The sequence below is a fragment of the Chelonoidis abingdonii genome, chromosome 1 (genome assembly GCF_003597395.2).
Source record: "Chelonoidis abingdonii isolate Lonesome George chromosome 1, CheloAbing_2.0, whole genome shotgun sequence".
NCBI classification, from domain to species: domain Eukaryota; kingdom Metazoa; phylum Chordata; order Testudines; family Testudinidae; genus Chelonoidis; species Chelonoidis abingdonii.
The window spans coordinates 353,082,563-353,102,956 of NC_133769.1; the positions used below are offsets into that span (position 1 = coordinate 353,082,563).

Genomic DNA, 20,394 nt, shown 5'->3' on the forward strand with positions numbered 1-20,394 from the left:
CCTGCCCTGCTCCCCCCTCACCTCCCGGCACCGCAGCCCAGAACGCAACGAGCCCGCCCCGAAGAGGACGGGGGAAAAGATCTATTTGTAGTGGGAAACAGAGAGAGAGGCCCGGGTCTGAATGGTGAACATTAAAGAGCAGAACACCCCCAAACACAGTGTCCATCTCTCCCAGAAGATACATGCAAAGCAGAGTTATGTAACATGCACCACGGCTCCTCATGCATGCAGGGAAACATTTGGAAGCTGCATGACATTTTCATACCTTTCTTAAGCTACATGGGGGAAATCCAACTCTTTTCTGCAGAAAAAGGGGGAGAGAAGGGCTTATACTGAGGCCACGCAGCTACGTCTGTGTTTGGGGAAACTGGACTCATTTCATGGCTTGCTTTTTTATTCCACTGACACTGCAGCATTTCTGAAAATTAACCTTTTGTGAAGCTCTGCTCCAAGCCCTCTCTGCTCCTCCTTCATAAGGCGGCTGCTTTGCAAGGAAAGAAATGGCATGAAGTAAATGGCTCCAGAATAAAGCAGTCTGCTCTGCCAAAGTGCCCAGTGAGCAGCACTGTCACTTTAATAATTCCATTTCAAGGGATTGCTTTCCTCCTTTTCAATCCTCTCTTTTAATACATGGGAGGATCAGAGGGACATTAAAGACCATAAGGCTGGGTGGAGAGAATAAAAATGAAAGTGGCTGAGGAGTGACTTCTGTTGGGTAAGAGTGCGAGATTTGAAAACATTTGTGCAGTGGGGAAAAAAGGAACCTTTTTAGTCTGCTGTGTATGCATCCAGTACAGCTATACATAACTAGCAAATTCACCCAAGTTCCAGTGAAAGGAGTTCATACAATTATTTTGGATTGCTTTTGTCTTCCCCAGAAATTTATTTGGATTATTTGGGAATTTTTGTCCTGAAACTCAAATGTCTTTGAACTTGTTCAGGTGGAATATTAAGACAGCTGCCTATAGATGGATTGTGCCTTAATTGTCTTACATAGAGTTGTTTAACTGACAAACTTTTGCTGCCAGAAGAGGAGTTATAATAGAGTTTTATATGCCAAGGAGCATTTTCTCTTGTATTTTTATAGATTCAAAAATATTTTACAAAAATTGAAAACCACTCTTTCAAAATTCTTCTTTTTTTCTTATTCCGTCGGAGGCACTAGAAGTTTAACTGGAGAAAATAGTCAGTACTGCTAGAAAAAGAAGACTGAAGCTGTATTTCCTAACTGAACTGTTTAAGTGATTTGAACAAATACTTAATTCCTGAGCTCAGAAGGCGATCCCCAGTGGGACATCATTGATACCAGTAAATAAGCACTTGTGTCCAGTACCAGAAGTAAGACCAAGAATGCCAGTCAAGAAGAAAGGTGGGCTATGAAGTTTCCTGTCTCATTTTACATCTACATTTTCTAGATTGTAGATCTCTAGTGCTTGCAATTTTAAATGTAAAAAAAAAGCATTTCAGCGGGGGAGTGATTTGTTTTCCTTTTGCAGGGAGGGAAACAATTTATGCATTTACAATTCTAGATTACAAACCCTCACACATTTAGAAGAATGTTTTAAGATTTGTCATGTCATATTTGATCTTGAAATTAGGTTTTGTAAAAATCAGCCGTTACAAAACTTAAAACCAGGGGCCAAGAGAGTTTGAAATTAATTTGTGTATCTTAAATAATTCCAATAGAAAGAGAGTATAAAGAGTGCAAAGTTAGCCATAAAATATTTGCTTCAGTATTCTTAGGTGGTGATTGTAACATTAGTAATGTCTGTTCTTGTTTTTTAAAAAAGTTTTTAACCCAATACCTTTTCTTTAAACATACAGCATGTAACTCCGCCAGCAGTAGCAGTAAAAATAAATGTAAAAACTGGTTTCAGTGCACTTTGCCAGTAAAAGTTTCAACCTTTTTGTTATCCAACAATGTTTTTAATTATGAGAACTACATGATTTTAACGAGCTTTGAGGTTTCCGCATGTTAGGATATAAAAGGTTATATTACTTTAATAAATGTAGCAATGTTGCGTTTTTTGCATCATTGCTAGATTTATTAAAGTAATATAACCTTTTATATCCTAACATGCGGAAACCCCAAAGCTTCTTAAAATCATGTAGCTCTCATAATTAAAACAAATAGAGCCATGTTTTGCCTCTTACACACTTAGGTTCACCACATAAATACTTGTTTGCAGTGTTGATGCAGCTGTGTTGGTTCAGGATAGGAGTGTCTTATCTCTCTCATATAAATATTTAACAGTTTGTGACCACAATGGATTTGGAGGCAGCTTTGGTAAAGTGCAGTTTCCAGTGATCATGCTAGCAATTGTTGGTATATACTTATGATTACTCTGAAAACTTTTATGCTGTAAATGCTTCTCTGTACATTGCAAACACAGGACAGTAATTTAACATGTTAGTTTAGATTACAAAATCTGCAGATAAAACAAAGAATGGCAAATAACTGTTCTCATGCAGCTCATCTGTCTAGAACTTAAGACTCTTGACATGGCACAGCCAATGTATGGATTTAAGAACTAAAGTGAGAGAGATATTGGTAAAATATGGACACAGCTAACTTCAATATAACTCAAAATTAATTTATTTCACAAAAATATCTTCTTCTGCCTCTGTTCCATGATTCATAATTTCTGATGTAAATAACTGGAAAACCAAACAGATTATTATGGAGGTTTTTATAAAAATTCCACTTAAAGTTTTACTTTGATCATATTGTAGGGATCGCAGAGTAGAAACAAAATATCAAAACAGTATAATGATTTAATAAATAATATTAGTCACTGATTTAGTTAATTATTTTTAATTGACTGTAGTAAACATGGGAATATTTATGGAGGAAAATAACCCCCTCATAATGTCCCTTTAAGTCATCCTGTTGTGCTGTGAACATGTCATCTTACTCCACTTTGAGGGTTACATATTATACTTGTTTACAACAGATGAGTTAAGACAGTGCCATTTTAAAGATAAAACTTTAACTCTGAATTGTACATTTTTCTGGATGGATGTCTTTTGGAACTGGATGTTGAACTGTAGCTCAATCACAAGATACCCATTTGATGCTGGAATTACTGAGTGAAATTCGATTGTCTGGCTTACTTAAGTCATCAAAGTAGGTGATCATGATGATCCCTTCTGGCCTTAAAAATCCCTCAATCTATACATTTCCTGTCTTTGTTTCAAGACAGCCTAACTCAGATTTTTAATGTAGTTCTTACACTTTAATTTTTACCAGTCAACTGTAAGAATATATATAGTAAAAATTTTAAAATATGCAGTTGGTAGACCAAAATAGCTCCTTTGGCACAATTTAGCCTCTCATATCAATTAGTGTATTAGAGCTGTCAGTGTGAAGATATTTGTATTTAAATATTAAAAGCTGTTATTAAAATGTAATTATGTATGTGTGGAAGGGGACTGAAAAATGTTAGTGAATCAGCTACTTTATTTATTATGTCTTTGAGTTACTTAAATTTATAGTTTGTCATAGGCTTACTTTTACAAAATGTAATTAAAGGGATGCTATCAACTTGAACATCTGACTTCCATGTGAAATTTTTATATTTATTATTGTTACAAGTACAGTGATGAGCTGCTAAAATCTTAACAACCGGTTCCCTATAAAAAGTTCTGATTTAAGGGTTGTACCAATAGGGTTACCATACGTCCGTATTTTCCCGGGAGGAATTTTTAAATTCTAAAAATTCCGCCCGGACGGTGATTTAAGAAGCAAAAAGCCTGACATCTCCAGGAAAATACAGATGTATGTTAACCCTACCTAAAGTTCTTTTTAAAAAAGATGGGCCTGAACTAGAAATGAGCTCCGTTTCACATGTGTGGGTCTCCGCCACTCCCTGGGAGTGTGCTAGGGTGACCAGATGTTCTGATTTTATAAGGACAGTCTCGATTTTGGGGTCTTTTTCTTATATAGGCTCCTATTACCCCCCACCCCGTCCCGATTTTTCACACTTGCTATCTGGTCACCCTAGGGTGTGCACATGTGTGGGTCCCAGCTGCTCCTTGCCCCCCTCATTGAAGCAGGTGTGCAGGGTTACTGCCTTGGGAACTGCAGGGCACCAGTGGACGTGGGCTGCTTCAGACGGGCGTGGGGCAGGGCTAGCTGGAGCAGGGCGACACGGGCTGGCTGCGGGCAGGGGCTGGCTCCAGGCAGGGGGTGCAGCAGGGGCTGGTTGGGGCAGGGGTGTGCTGAGGAAGGGGGTGCAGCAGGGGCTGGTGTAGCAGGGGTGGCTGTGGGCAGGGTGGGCGGGTGGGCCCAGCAGGGGTGGCTGTGGGGGGTGCGGCGGGGTGGCTGCGGGGGCTGGCTGTGGGCAGCGTGGTGGGTACTCACAAGGGGACAGCAGCCCGAGCAGCAGGACGCAGGCCAGGCTCAGCAGAGCAGCTGGGGACCCACCAGGTAGCAGCAGGAGCCCCAGGGCCAGAGGTCCAAGGAGCAGCAGCAGGAACAGGGCCAGGAGGCAGCCCACATGTCTCCCTCAGCGCAGTGCCCACCGGCGGCCGGGAGGAGGAATTACACGTTTCCCAGCTGGAGCCCATCAAAGCTTCCCTCACAGGGAAGCCAGTTAATAAGCAGTTCTAAAACCGCTTCAAAATTTAACAACCAGTTCATGTGAACCGGTGCAAACCAGCTCCAGCTCACCACTGTACAAGTAGTAATGGGGGGGGAATGAGGGGTTTTCCCTTCAAGTTTTGCAGTTTGTTTTGCTTTATGCCTTTCACTGTTTTATTGATAGTCAGTTTCATTTCTGGTCTTATTCAGTAAGAAGCCCATATCTATTGTCTCCCCCAGCTGATAACAGCAGAAAACTCATTGGTGTACTTTCCCCAGGCTCTGCAAGCATGTGCGTTCTGACAGCAGCAGCAGTACTGAAAATGAATGAGCCAGCAGGGATATTTGTGCACATAGGAGAAAAGGAGAGGGGCAATCCTAACATGCATTATGCTGGTCTTGAGTCTAACCAAAATACTCTTCAAAAATCAGCAGTTGAGCAGAAAAACCTGTACACATTTAAAAAAAAAACAATAAAAAAAATCCTGACAATCCGTTATCGGAAGGCTATATCAGATCATTGAATTATTTGAAACTAGTTACTTTCCAGTTGTGTCCCCCTTTAAAAAGCAAGGAATATGTTTGAAGTTTTATTTTAGAGGGAGTGCTCCTTTTTCACCATTAGACTTCAAACATTACACAAATCTTGACGGACTTCTGTGCCCTGTCTTACCTGCTTTAAGCAGGTAAGCCTTACAGGACTGCCTTTTCAAAACTAGTTTTATTGGCCAATTCAGCTAATGTGAAAAGTTTAGGCTATTTGTAATTAGTAAAAATACTTACTTAAAATATCTCAGTAACAAGCAGGTGTTTTCTGGGAGTGAAATAAGGCAAACCTGCCAATGGTTCTAATCCAGTTTATGTCAGTATATGATTGTCTGATGGCTTGAGTGAAATGAGCAGGGCTGGCTCCAGGCACCAGCGCAGCAAGCAGGTGCTTGGGGCAGGCAATGGAAAGGGGCAGCACGTCCGGCTCTTTGGCGGCAATTCGGCAGCAGGTCCCTCAGTCCCTCTCGGAGGGAAGGACCTGCTGCTGAAGAAACAATGAAGCAGCGATGGTAGACCTGCTGCCGAAGAGTGGTGCTGTGGTATATCGTAAAAGTGACCTAATGACAAAATAATATACTTCCTCATTAGACTATGGAAACGTTTAGCACAGGAACTTAAGTCAGCTTTTCAAATTCCTTTTGGAGTCCACCTGGGTCACACTAGCTGGCTCCAACAAGCGACAAGGGCCTATATTTATTTTTGTATTTAACTGATCTTTCAATATATTTTCAAAATAGAATAAAAGCATGAAACATAACTCAGGTGCTTCTTTCTGTGACATCATAGCTATTGAAATAGCCTGTTTTATCATGTGGCCAGTTCATAGGGGCTCTTGTAAATAAATTTGGTTTTCCATGTACATTTTTTCAAAGTTTCTATGATGATATATAGAACACTTTCTAAGATATGCCATGTCATAGCTTTCCTACTCAGATTTGAACCTTAGCGTTCATATGTTGAGAAGCTAGCATGAACCCTCTAAGCTTAATTACCAGCTTAGATCTGATATCGCTGCCACCAGCCAAGTTTTTTTTTCCAGGGCTTGGCTCCCTCTCTGGTCTCCCAAAACCTTCTCTGGGGGACCCCAAGACTCAGAAGCCCTGAGTCTTACCACAAAGGGAAATAACCCCCCTCCCCTTGTCTTCTCTTTACTTCCTCCCCAGGCTTCCCCTCCGTGGGTTATCCTGGAAGATGACTGTACTTAAACTGCTTGAATTACAAAACAGAGAGGGCAATTTACCTTCCTTCCTCCTTCTTCCCCTGAGGCTACACAGATTCACCCTCCGTAAATCTAACACAAAGAGAATTTCCCTTCCCTTCGTTCCTTAGCCTACCCAGAGAAAACTCAAACAGGTCTTAAAAAGAAAGCTTTATATAAAAAGAAAGAAAAACACATAAACATAGTCTCTGTATCAGGTTGACAATACAGGGTCAATTGCTTAAAAGAAAAAATGAATAAACAACCTTATTCAAAAAAGAAATACAATTTAAACATTCCAGCAACTACACACATGTAAATACAAAAACAATATAAAAACCTATATTGTCTTATACCTGTACTTACAACTGGGAAACAGAAGATTAGAAGCTTGAAGATAGAAAGAACCATCTCATAGCCGAGAGACAGACAAAAGACACACACCCCAAAATTCCCTCCCTGAGCTTTGAAAAATCCGTTTTCCTGATTGGTCCTCTGGTCAGGTGTTTGGTTCCCTTTGTTAACCCTTTACAGGTGAAAGAAACATTAACCCTTAGCTATCTGTTTATGACATGCCATATTAAACAAATCAGCAAAAAAGGATTTAATATGAGCCCACATGAGCCACCAGTGTGCTAAAGCAGAGCCTGCTGGTAATGATGATATCATTAAAGGATGAATTTTGTGGTGTAACACATGTCATGCCACAGGGCAGCAATGCTATCAGTGGAGAAGAGAGCTAAAAAGAAATGTTGAAGTTTAAAATTTTCATACCTGATTGCCTAAAGTTAGGCTTCTAAATACGTATTTTAGATATCTAAATAGAAGTAAAAGCAGCAAAGAATCCTGTGGCACCTTATAGACTAACAGACATTTTGGAGCATGAGCTTTCGTGGGTGAATACCCACTTCATCAGATGCATGACGAAGTGGGTATTCACCCATGAAAGCTCATTCTCCAAAACGTCTGTTAGTCTATAAGGTGCCACAGGGTTCTTTGCTGCTTTTACAGATCCAGACTAACACAGCTACCCCTCTGATACTTAAATAGAAGTATTCTGGTTTTCAGAAGTGCTGAGAATTTCAGCTGCCATTGAATTCGTTGGGAGTTGCAGGGATCTGCATCTTTAAAAATCGGGCTAATTCTATTTAGATACCTAAAATATATATTTAGAATCCTAACATTAGGCACCCAGGTTTGAAAATTGTGGTGCTTTTAGTGGTGTAAATGCTCCTCTTAACCTTGTGAGTGGGAAATCAAGTATATACTAAAGTAATGGATTTTGGTAGTTCCTTTTCACCTTTAACAAAATGCTTATACAACATATGTACTGTCTAAAGTTTTTGCTGTCCTTTTAGTTGCTGAAACATTCTAGGATGTATTTTTGTCAAATGACATGCAGGCATGAAGTCCCCTTTTTCACACCAAGTTCTATTAAACTGACTGTCACATTCTACTGTGAAATTGACTAGGAGCAGAGCAGAGCTGATGGTTAGGATCAGAGGTTGTGACTACAATAAGAGAAATTTAAGTTTTGTGGGAGTTAAACATGTGGCAGCAAATTTTTATATTAACCTTTTCAGACTTTTCAGTTTAAATCTTTGGCTACTAGCATGACCAATCTCTTTCCAATCCTGTAGTTTTTCAATAGCAGAAGCTACTACTATCAATAAATTCTGTGTATAGAAGGACTGCAGGAATAGAAGTAGTATATAACATATTTGTTACATAAATTCATACTGGGAAGCAACCTAATCCAAGTCAGCACTGGACTGGGAATTAGGAGATTTAAGAACTTTTCCCAGCTTGGCCATTGTTTTGCTTTGTGACATGTTACTTAAACTTTCTGTGCTTTAGTTCAGTGGCTCTCAGCCTTTCCAGACTACTGTACCCCTTTCAGGAGTCTGATTTGTCTTGTGTGCCCCAAGTTTCACCTTACTTAAAAATGACTTGCTTACAAAATCAGACTTAAAAATATAAAAGTGTCACAGTACACTGTTACTTAAAAATTGCATACTTTCTTGCTTTTACCATATAGTTATAAAATAAATCAATTGGAATATAAATATTGTACTTACATTTCAGTGTATAGTACATAGAACTGTATAAACAAGTCATCTGTATGAAATTTTAGTTTGTACTGACTTCACTGAAATGATAAACAGTAATAAATCACCAGAACCAGATGGCATTCACCCAAGAGTTCTGAAGGAACTCAAACCTGAAATAGCAGAACTACTACTATCATTTAAATCTGCTTCTGTACCAGTTGATTGGAGGATAGCTAACGTGACACCAATTTAAAAAAAAGGCTCCAGAGGTGATCCCAGCAATTACGGGCCTAACTTCAGTACCGGGCAAACTGTGTGAAACTATAGTAAAGAACAGAATTATCAGACACATAGATGAATGTTTTGTTGGGGAAGAATCAACATGGTTTTTGTAAAGGGAAATCCTGCCTCACTAACCTACTAGAATTCTTTGAGGGGGTCAACCAACATGTGGACAAGGGTGATCCAGTGGATATAGTGTACTTAGACTTCCAGAAAGCCTTTGACAAGGTCCCTCACCGAAGGCTCTTAAGCAAAGCAAGCTATCATGGGATAAGATGGAAGGTCCTCATGGAATATGGCAACCTTTTTTGAAAGGAGGTAGTGCTATGTGGAATTCTCTGTATTATAATGTTTGTCAGCCCCTGCTGAAGAAGAAACTTTCTGCAATGAACAATAACAGGTAAAAATTACCATTAGCTCTACAAAAAACTGCTTCAAAAGTAGCATCTGCAAAATATTTCAGTGAGTTTGAACTATAAGGGGAAGCTAGAAGCATCTGCATTATTCCCTTAAGATCATTCAGATCAAAGTCTTGATGCTTGATGCTAAATTACTTAAAGGACCCATTTTTAAATCTTATTAACCCTTTAGCTAACTAATGTGCTTGTAAATTCTCCAAAAAAATAATTCAGTACTCCAGGACAAAGTGGATGAATCCCTGCTTTAAGTGCAAAACTCAGCTCAACCTTAACTGTGGGACCACGAGCCACACTTCTGTAGGAACAACTATTATTTGAGTTTTGAATCTCCATTTCAATTGTGTGCATAGTTATGATCGGCCTTAGACTGAAGATAGGTAGGATATTCCTTTCTAAATCTGTGGCCACATTCTTCCCTTTCTTCTCAAAGAAGCAAAGTAAAACCTTTCAAGGAAAGATTTTCATTTTCTGGTCTCACAGAGCTCTGTTACATTCGCCCAGGATAGGGCTTGTGGTAACACAGAATGGCTGACGTGTCAACAAAAACATGCATAGGTTGGAAGACTCTGGAAAGTCACTGATTTCTATCTGTCAGTTTTCCTCTTTGTAGGTGGCATGACTTCCCCCTCTGCACTGATAGCATGTCTCTCTCCTAGGCCATGCTACATTTAGCTCACTCCACCTGTCTGTATTCATGCGACCCTTGTCCCTATTGACAGGTCATAGAGTGTGCTACTAAAGCTAATGATGTTCAGAGCAACTTTGCTTACATGGCATTTAGCTGTGTTAATTGCCTCAGTTTTAAATGTGACTGTGCTGCATACAGCTGCTGTTCTACAACTGCTCCCCTACAACTGCTCCCCTGAGCTCGCTCTCTCCCTCTTTTTGCATCATACTATATGGAAAACCTATAGTAGTTGGACAGAGATTGCAACAGCTATGTGATGTTGTGGGAAAAGAGTATAATGCACAGTTTGCTTTCCTCATCACTTGAACTCCTGATAAGCTTATGTGAAACTAGTAGAGTTTTGGTTGGCGTCTAGGTGCTTGATTTTTGCCTTAATATACATGAACATATGATGCTGTTTGGTCCTGTAAAATTTGCTGCCTGTACCTGTAGAACAATTTATTAAAGAGGATATGGGGTGATACACATCTGCATATCTGAGGACAGTAACAAGCTTCAGATGATGGTTATGTCACAAGTAAATATTTCCTAAATTCAAATTTTGTGGAGAGCTAACTTTTAATATGTGCTGGTTGCACATTGTGTCTCTTGATTGAAATAAAAGCATTTTCTAGGCTATGAGACCATTTCTCTTACTGAGAATGGAGTGCAGGCAAGCTTTCATTGAATCACATTTACTTAAATCCAGGAATATCTTTAATATTTTTAATAGTACCAATTATTTACAAAAGAAAGCAATACTCAGAATTCTATAAACATACCTGTGTTGTGGCAATGTTATATTTTGTTTCATATAAATTTAGACATAAAAGGTACAGTGGAAAGCTATAGAAATGCTCTTCGTCTCTATGCATTTCTTGGCGATAGAAGCCATAGATATAGGTCTCCAAAGAGCTGACAAAAACAGGCCTATCTGTGTAACAGATACTGCTGTTCATTTGTTCCTTTTTTCCTACCAGACCTGATTACAGGTTGACCAATCTACCTGTTTTACCTGTTCTCAGTGAATATTGTTTTAAAACAGCATCATCTCTCATATATTGAGGTGATGGAAGTGCTCATCACATTCTGTAATAAATAATAAATAGCACTTTCATTATTAACCCACTGTTTGAAGGGTTATAAACATATATATTAATCCTTATGATGCCTCTTCTCGGTAGTTGAGTAACATCCGATTGTACAGAAGAAAAGACTGAGACACAGAGATGTTTTTGTGGCTAGCATAAAGTTGCACATTTGCTATTTCACAGTTCATTTGTGCAGCTCACTGGACCACACAGACTTCTATTTCTGGGTATGTTTCTCCCAGTTACCTTTTACCCACTGTCCTCAGATGTTTTTATGCTTGATTATAGTTTGTAACTTGTACCATCCAACGTGGGAAACAGTAAATATTAAAGACATTTTCCCCCCCTGTATCCCTTTTGAATGCTAGTGGTTTTATCCAACAAATTAACTGACTTCTGCTTGCAAGTTTGAAAGTATAGGTTTTAAAAAATAAACTAATTCAGTGGTTTTAAAGCACATATCTTTTTAATACAGAACACTGTACTGTGTGATGAATGTATTATTCTGTCTTGTACCTCCTTTTTAGCCTGTTTTCTGTTTGTGAAGACTAGTGTATATGAAATGAACAATCAGTAGTACTATTGATTCAGGGAATAGTGTAATTAGGTGCTACGCAAGTTTCTCACATAAGTTTCTCTGCATCAAATCAGGTGGCCTTGAAACATTTGATATGTGGACCAATGTTTGCTGAGACCTCAGACTCATTTTCACTTGTCATCTGAAGTCTCCAAGTTCCAGAGTAGGTTTTAATACATTTTCCTTTAAAATTGTCCAAAATTACTTAAAGTGTTACCCAATCCCTCTCTGACCATCTGTTCTCTTTGCTTCCCATTCTCCTTGTTTCTTCCAAAATCTCACTTAAAATCTAGGAATTATTATATAGGAATTATTATATAGCAACTTTGCTGTCCTATGTTTTCTGATTGTGGTCCTCTTGGAAGGAATTTCACCTGGTATGTGTCAACATGCATTCTGACTTGTTTAATAAAAAATCCCTCAGATGTCTGAAATTAACCAAGCCCCCTCATGCCAAATGAGAGATTAAGGTAAATTAAAAACTACATCTCTAAGTAAATTACTGCAGGCTGCCACACAACCCTGAAGCAATGATGTTGTCACATTAAACCAATCCTAGGTTGAGGCTGGTCATTATTTGAAAGGGAACACTTAGGAGTAGCCATACTTAGAGGTAGAGATGGAGTAGGATTCTAAGTCAGTGCTGTTGAACCAATATCTCAGTAACATGTTAGGGTGCATTGTGTTTCTGGAAGTGACACTTCACAGGTGAGTTATAAAATCAAGTCCTGTCCACAAGAAGTCATTAAAGTTCTTGTGCACTTTTCACAAGTAGCTTGGGGTAAAATCCTGGCCCTGTTGAAATTAATGGGAGTTTTGCCATTAACTTCAGTGGGACCAGCTTTCACCCTTGGTATCCAGCTGAATTGTAACCTAGGAAATCGTGTTCTGACTGTCTGAATTTCCCCCTGCAGTTTCAGCTGGATCTAGTGTATTTCACACTTTGTTCTAAACTGTTTTGTATCATGCTGTCTCACCCAAGAAGAAGCTGCATGTCAGTGAAGCAATTCCCATATAGTTTATATATTATAATGTTATTTTTTAAATGTTCACTGTACTTTTGAAAAATTTATTTGACAAAGCAACTTTTCTTTATAAATTGTTTGAGTTTAAATTTAAAATTCTTGGGGAAGAAAGAAGCTTACTGCTTTTATTGAAATGATGACAAAATGATCTATTGCATCTTCTTTAAATTAGTATTCTTTTGAGCATCTTGTATCCTGAAAATCTCTTCTGAAGCTGTCTTGTATGGCTTTGCAATGCCCTGAAGGGGTTATTCAGCTCTCAGAAATTGCTAGATAACCATGGACCTGCTTTCAGGATCACTGATCAGCTGATAATAGTTTGTTCTAATAATGTAATGTTCCTGTCTTTTCTCTGGTTCATTATATTATCACTCAACACATCCTGTTTGGGGAAGTTGTGTAAGGGTATGTCTGCACTGCAATGTAAGACCAGACTCAGGCTCAGGGTCAAACCCAAACTCCACCCTCCCTTTCATCTACATACAATTCTGTTTGACTCAGGGCAGTGAGCCCTCTGGGTCCGAGGATGAAGGGCAGGGGCAGGTTTGAGCCAGTCTCCCACAGGGACTTGAGTCCAAAGACCATCGTTTTGCAGTGCAGAGGCAGCTCAGGCCCTGATCCCCCAGACTTGGGTCCTGAGAGTCCACCAAAGCTATCCCACAATCCCATGAGATGCTGTTCCTTGTCCTCTCTAGCTCAAGACTGGCCAACTGACTCCTAGAAAACAGAAGCAACCACCTGGTTCAAGTACAGCTCCTCAGCGTTTAACCCTTCCATTTTATTCTGACTGCTGAGCTCCAAGCAGTATGAACAGTCTCCTGTGTTTGCAGTGGCCACTGACGAGAGGAAGTCGTTTGCTAAGTACCTGGTCAAGGGATCACAGCCAGATTTTGTTTAATCTCTGGTGTGAGGCGCGCGAAACAGTTGACTTTAGTAAGAGTTCCAGGAATGATCATGCAAACCAGGAAGTAGCAAAGAAACTGGCAGCACTGGGGATTCACTGGACCAGTGAGCAGTGCTGGGAGTGGATTAAGTGGCTCAAGACCAGCTACCTGAAAGCCAGAGATGAGAATCACACCTGCCTCTTACAAATAATGGTATATATATGTAATAACTCTTATGTCTCAGTGTGTCACTCCTCTGGCACTAGTCGGGGAGGGCACCCGCTCAGCTGATCGTATAATAAAGGTCTGTATAAAACTCAGTCTTGTTCTCTGTGCCTCCTTGGAGTAATTGACTAGCTCTGGGGAGAACGAGCCCATTTGGCTAACACTCTTTTAGAAAGATGTTGACTGGGCACTACGCTGAGCACTGAGTCAACAGAGCTTAACGGTAGCCTTGTCAGCTAGGATTCTGACCCCAGAATTTAGTATAGGACTGGAGGGGAGCCAACAGGCACTGGATCAGGCTTCCGAAGTGACTCTTGTGTTCACATTGGTCCCTAAGTAGGCTTTGCTGCCAGAGCAGTTGCAGCATATCCTGGGGCCCTGTTTGGAGGAGCTTTTTGATGCTCATCTCTGCAGGAACAGCCTGCTTTAAAACTGGCAGCAGCAATGCAAGAGGCAAAAGCAGCCTCTGAACCTGGTAAATGTCTGGCTCCACGTTTGTTATTGTTAATATAGGGTTGGGAGGGATTTTCAGTGCCCCAGTGTAAAATTTATTACAAGCTGCTGGCAGCAATGTGTATCTGTTAATGGCAGATTACACGCCAGCACCTTGGTATTACCCCTCTCCCTCACCATGTGGAATTCAAAGTGGAGACTGAGAAGCTCAAACAACAGCGAAACAAGCCTTTAAACTTAATTTTTTACTAGAAACTCTCACATTATTACAGAGATGTGCCAGGGTATTTAAAGTAAGAACCTTCCCTTTTAGTACGGCATGGCATACACATTGGCCATACCCAGGGTGGATTTGATTTATATCATGATTTAAATCACTAGTCTGGAAGACCCAATTTAATCATGGATTTCTACATAAAAATGCATTCTTGTTGGTTGTTATAACCTTAATACATATTCTTCAAAACTCAGAGATAGATGTAGGTTTCATTTTTAGAAGGTCCACACTATACATTTTTAAAGTGATTTATTTTGAAAACTTTTCAGATTATTTTTACAGCTATATCAGAAAATGAATGATTGTTTGGTTATTTCATTTACCAAAGGTAATTGAAGCAGATATTTATGAAGTCATTGGGAAGTGAACTATCGCCAGTTCAACAGGTTAATTATTAATATTTGGAGAATTTTCTTGCCATGCTGTATTAGGAGGAGAAAATCACCAGACAGACATTTAAATTGTTTTATTTAATTAAAACAGCAACGTTATGTATTCTGGATTTTTTTCATCACTAGCAAACATATAATATTTTAACAAAACAAGCATATGAATTTTTACATTTAGATGAACATTCAAGTTTTTAAAAATTAGGTTTGTTTTTGTTAAAATTGTTTTTAACTAAAAGAGTTAAATTAAATATTTAAAAAAAACAAAAATTAAATCGACTCTGTCAGCCAGGTCAACATGAGAAACGTAAAATATTGGCTTCTGCAGCTAACTCAGTCGTCTTCACCTTCATTTTTCTGTTTGTTCAATATCTGGAAAAGAAAAACAAGCTTTCCTGCTTTTTCAGGTCCCAAATGATTTCTCAATTTGGAATGAATTAGTCCAAAGGAAGAAAATATTCTTTCTACACCGGCAGAAGAAGCTACTGCTGTTAAAAGTGAGATTATCACTTCAGCTTTCTCTGAATCCAAGTGCTTAAGTGACTTCCAGTTCACAGATGTGACTTTCTTTAAAACATCATCAGCAAACATATATTCCTTGAATGGTTCTTATTCCCAAACTGGGTCTCTTTTACAGCCTGCTGCCATTACAGGTTTTCCCTTACAGTGAGAGAATGGTATGATAGATTTCAAATCAATGAAGGCTACACTCAGAAAGACCTCAAGACTTCTGGAATATGCAGCTCAAACAGTTTCATTTTTGTTTCTATTGCCTGTCCCTCCCTTCTCACATTTATCTCCAGATTTCTCCTTGTCCAGAGCTATTCCGCCCCCAACAATCTTCTATTCATTGAACTTTTTGAAGCTTTACACTTTTAGAGAGAGGTAAGAGATGGACTTTGTGTACACAGATTTGCAGAGGGATAATAGAGTTGAGGTCTGTTATTTCTCACCTCTATACATTATTTATTTATTTACTTATTTAAAAACATTTTTGCTGTTAACAAGCTTGTTATCTGTGGAGACACAAATCCACAGTCTGGGAACTGCAAAACTAAGCATCTCTGATGGTATCTTCTAGATTGAGTCCCAATGGGTAGATAGAAAGACTAACCTAAATAATCTATACAGAAGCCCCTGGAACCCTGTAGGATTTGGGTCTCTAATCCTTGAACTATTGGAACTCAATTACAAAGCTTTTCTTAAACATTCCATGAATATATTGTCTCATACTACAGAATTAGAATTTATGATCCCTATTCCATGATGAGATATCGTTGAGCTATAATGTATCTTAATTAAAACTATCTCTATATATAGGTTTTTTCTCCAAAAAGCATTTTATCAAAAAAATCAAATTTAAATTAAAATCCAATTTTATTTATTAAAAAAAATTAATTGATTTCTATCCACCCTGGCCATGCCACAGCGTAAGGAGCCGCCTGTAAACACTAAACTGTCCAGAGGGGTGATGGGAAGGCTGAATATAGTTCATGAGTGACAAAAGCAATGTCCAAAGTACAGCTAGGGCAGGGGTCCCCAACACAGTATCCATGGGCGCCGTTGCGCCCACCGGGGTGTCTGAGTGTGCCCGCATACTGGCCGGCAGACGAGCATCCGCCAAAATGCCACCAACAAGCAGCGTCATCCAGAGGCGTCGTCGCTGAAATGCTGCCTTCATTTCAATGGCAACGCCTCTGGATGATGATGCTTGTCAGCAGCAATTATTGACATTGCCACTTGTCGGCGGCATTTCGGCAGATACTCATCCACTGCCACGGTCCTCCGTGGCTTGTCTTCTGACAGTGGGGACCACTGAGCTAGGGGGTTGTATATATTCCAGAAATGTGCTGGTGGGGAATGGGATGGCTGTGTAGTTCTTTGAGGGTCCACATTATCGTGTGTGTTTTACATGTGGGTAGATGCATGCACAGCAGGCTTCATCAGAAGCCATAGGGAGGCAGTAATCCATGTGGATGCTAACACAGCATCCTTTTGATTTCCCCATGAATTTTGACCCAATCATGAGTGCTGATAGCCGCAAATCTTTGGTAGTAAGATCTTCAGATACGTAGGCAAATTTTGGTGAAGAGCTCTTTTTCCTGGTTCACCTCTGTAGGTCACTAGCCAACTCCACTCGTATATGTGGTGTGCAGTCATCATGAGTTTGAAAACCTCTGTGGCATACATGACTGGCTTGCTACCAGCAGCTTGGAATAACAAGTCCCTTTGCCATTCAGGAACCTCCAGAATTATGTCCTCCAGAATATGGAATCTGTGAAAAGATAGAGAAAGCTTATGTACTAAGCCATGCCCCATCTTGCCCGAATGTCAAAGTGGTGTACAATTTTTAAAGAAGCAGCATTTGTAAATTTTAATTTACCATTGTTTGTGCACTGGGATTTTTCACTTGGATTAAACACAGTTGTGTTCATGGAGCTTTTGGGAACTGACGTTTTACCCTCACAATATGCTGAATCTCAGTTTTATAATGTATAATTTTTTTGGCCTTGAGATTCTATAAGGCACTTTTCTCTGTGGATGCATTGAACCTGTTTTGAAGTACTAAGACAATAATGCACTGTTTGATGCCTGCTTTTAGGACCTTCAACCTCTGCAGGGCCTTCCCCCTCAGCAGCGTGGCCATACTCCAGCAGGTCCTGGGAATTCAGAACTGTCGTAGGCCGGTTCAAGTGGAATCGTTTCCATAATGAATTTATGTTGGACATTCTGGACAGGGCCAACAAACAGGTGCAACACCAGAGGGAGAAGGATTCATGGCGAGCAGAAAGGCACAGGCAGGCTGCAGAGAGAGAAAGAGGACAAAATTGCAGTGCGCGAGAGGAGGCTTGCAGCACACTTTCTGAAGCAGGAACATCTGCTGGGGGAGGAAGATAGAGCACAGTGGAAAGACATGTTCAAGAGGCTGCTTTTGATTATGGCTGCAAGAGTACAGGCTTCTGTTGCACCTGTACTACATCCTGAGTTCCATGCACAGTACCATGTGCAGCCGAGGAACACTTTGAACAATTCCATGGTTGACTGGCCCATGCAACCAGGACTTAGCAGCAGTTGGACAGGGCAAATGTATCCCCTGCGAGCTTTAGCCCTGTCTGCCGGCTTCAACCCTCTGCAGACTTCCAGTCCCTTGCAGTGGTGTACAATAAATGTGCAAGAAAGGGAAAGGAAAATGGGGGACCAAGGGATATACAACATTAGAGAATGTATTTGTTGACACTAGTTTTGCTGTTTGCATTGTTCAGTGTTTGGTTTATGCACTTTGTTTTATTAATGATTTAGATACTGGTTTATTACTGGTGTTTTGGTTGCTAATGGCAGCTGGGCTGCCTGGCAATGGTTTAGTACTGTGTTTTTTGCAAAACATCTATGTTTAGAAGTAAAGGCTTTTATTTTATTAAGAAAGTTTATTTAAGAAATTAAGAAAGCATCACATCATATAATGTGTATTTCATATAATAAGGATAAACACCTGATAATGGACTACTGGGAAGTTGTATCTAAAGTTAAACACAATTTCTCAATATATTTATTTACATCAATGTATATGGTAAACACACAGTTTTTGCCACATGCCCCCTCCCCAATTCATAAGCAGTCATCTCATCTGTAAATAAATGCATGACAATCAACCTGCCTATTTCACTGTATGATGTGACTCATTTACTGTAAACATTGTACGAAAACATTCATAAGATTACTATTCTCCCTCTTTCGTTCACCTATGCAAGCATATAATATGGGAGCACAGAGCATACCTGATTTCTGTTGCCCGGGTGCATCCTGCTCCAGCTGTAATAGGTGCACTTTCTGGTTGAGTGTGTAGATTCAGCAATCCATTACTGTCATAAGTCCATTAAGGGCAAATGGATCACCTTTGCCTCCACAAAGATTTTTTAGAGTGCAGTAAGTCACAATAACGTGGACAGCATTGATGACACTGGAATCCAGTGGGTCTGTAGACAACCCAGCAAAATTTTAGTCTGCCAAATGCATGTTTAACCACCATTCTGTACCTGCTTTGTGTGTGATTAAACCTTTTGCCAAGCCCTCTCATATCATACTATGGTTTCATAAGCCACACCAAAATGGGATATATGGGGATCCTCCCCTGAATAGCAGGGGGAACAGTAACTACATTTATGAGCAATGTTGTGTGGTGCGAATAGTGTCCCTGTCTATGAATGTAGACTCCTGATTGGCAGAAAACCTCGGCATAATGAACTTTTCCAGTGCAGCCCACGTTGGCATCCATAAATTGCCCTCTGTGATCCACAAGGGCCTTCATAACAATGGAGTAGTACCCTTTGAAGTTTATGTTTTCATGCTCCTTGAGGAGGGTAAATTATGGGCACATGAGTCCCATCAATGGCCCCAGCACAGTTGGAAATCCCATTTTCTCAAAACTAGGAATTGGTTCAGGACTATTGTTTATGCCCACCATCATATGCCTGATTGCCTCAGAAACCTCCACCACTACAATTGGCTTTCCAATACCAAACAGGTTAGCAACAGACTGGTAGCAGCCTGGGGTAACCAACTTCTAGAGGGTTATAGCAACCCACTTCTGAATTGGTATGGCCATCTTCATTCATGTATCTTGATGCTGGAGGATTAGGGAAGCTACTTACAAAGCTCCAGAAATATAGCTTTCTCCATGCAAAAGTTCTGGACCCACTGCTTGTCATCCCAGTTTCGTATGATATGTTCCCACCCATCTGTGCTTGTGACCTTTCGCCAGAAGCACTGATCTATGTAGGGGGCATCAGCGGCTATAGTGAGGGTCATGAGCAGCATCAGCTAGTTCAAATCTTCCATATCTGTATCTGCCTCCTCTTCCATCAGGTGCCTTCAGTAAGTCAGAAAAGGCTGCCAGCATGTTCACCAGCTTTTCATGGATCCTCTGCCCATTTTATGAAACAGAAGTGAAAGCCCAAGCAAGAAAAGCTCTTGGAATGGTGACTCCATCTTGCTAGCCCTGGTTGCTGGGAGCATGCAGACTCAAAATGTGGTTTGGTAGGATGTGTTAGTGGGCTGTAACATGTGGGATGGACAGTCAAGTTTATCCTATGCTGCACCATAAACCAAGGTTCTCAAGTGGCCACAGCTGGGGACAGTGCTAGGAAGGCTGGGTTATGGTGGTTTGACTTGGGTCTGCATCCTGTAGTGTGGATCCTGGAGCCTGGGTTTGGGACCTGGATCCAGAAATAATAAACTTAGGATCACCTATAAGTGTGGATGCTCAAACCTTGGGCTTACAAAACCCGTGGTCAATTGACTTGAATCCCACTAGCCTTGGCAATAAAATTGTGACAGGTGGCAACCCTGAAACAATATTCTCAGTAAAAAGAACAGGAGTACTTGTGGCACCTTAGAGACTAACAAATTTATTTGAGCATAAGCTTTCGTGGGCTAAAACCCACTTCATTGGATGCATGTAGTGGAAAATACAGTAGGAAGATATATATCTATACACAGAGAACATGAAACAATGAGTGTTACCATACACACTATAAGGAGAGTGATCAGTTAAGGTGAGCTATTATCAGCAGGAGAGAAAAAGAACTGTTTGTAGTGGTAATGAAAATGGCCCACTTCCAGCAATTGACAAGGAGATGCTCACCTTAACTGATCACTCTCCTTATAGTGTGTATGCTAACACCCATTTTTCGTGTGTGTATATATCTTTCTACTGTATTTTCCACTG

The 20,394-nt window shown here is 40.1% G+C and overlaps 1 protein-coding gene across 6 annotated transcripts in view; it reads left to right on the plus strand.

Annotated features, from left to right (window-relative positions):
- Nucleotides 1-58: 58 nt before the first annotated feature.
- DLG2 (discs large MAGUK scaffold protein 2) overlaps nucleotides 59-20,394 on the plus strand; it is a 1,558,615-nt gene continuing 1,538,279 nt past the window's right edge. For all 6 annotated transcript variants that reach the window (XM_075061772.1, XM_075061757.1, XM_075061758.1 and 3 more), the window contains exon 1: nucleotides 59-1,369. In XM_075061772.1, the coding sequence (XP_074917873.1) occupies nucleotides 1,351-1,369 (19 nt within the window). In that variant the 5' untranslated portion in view covers nucleotides 59-1,350. The remainder of the gene's footprint in view (nucleotides 1,370-20,394) is intronic.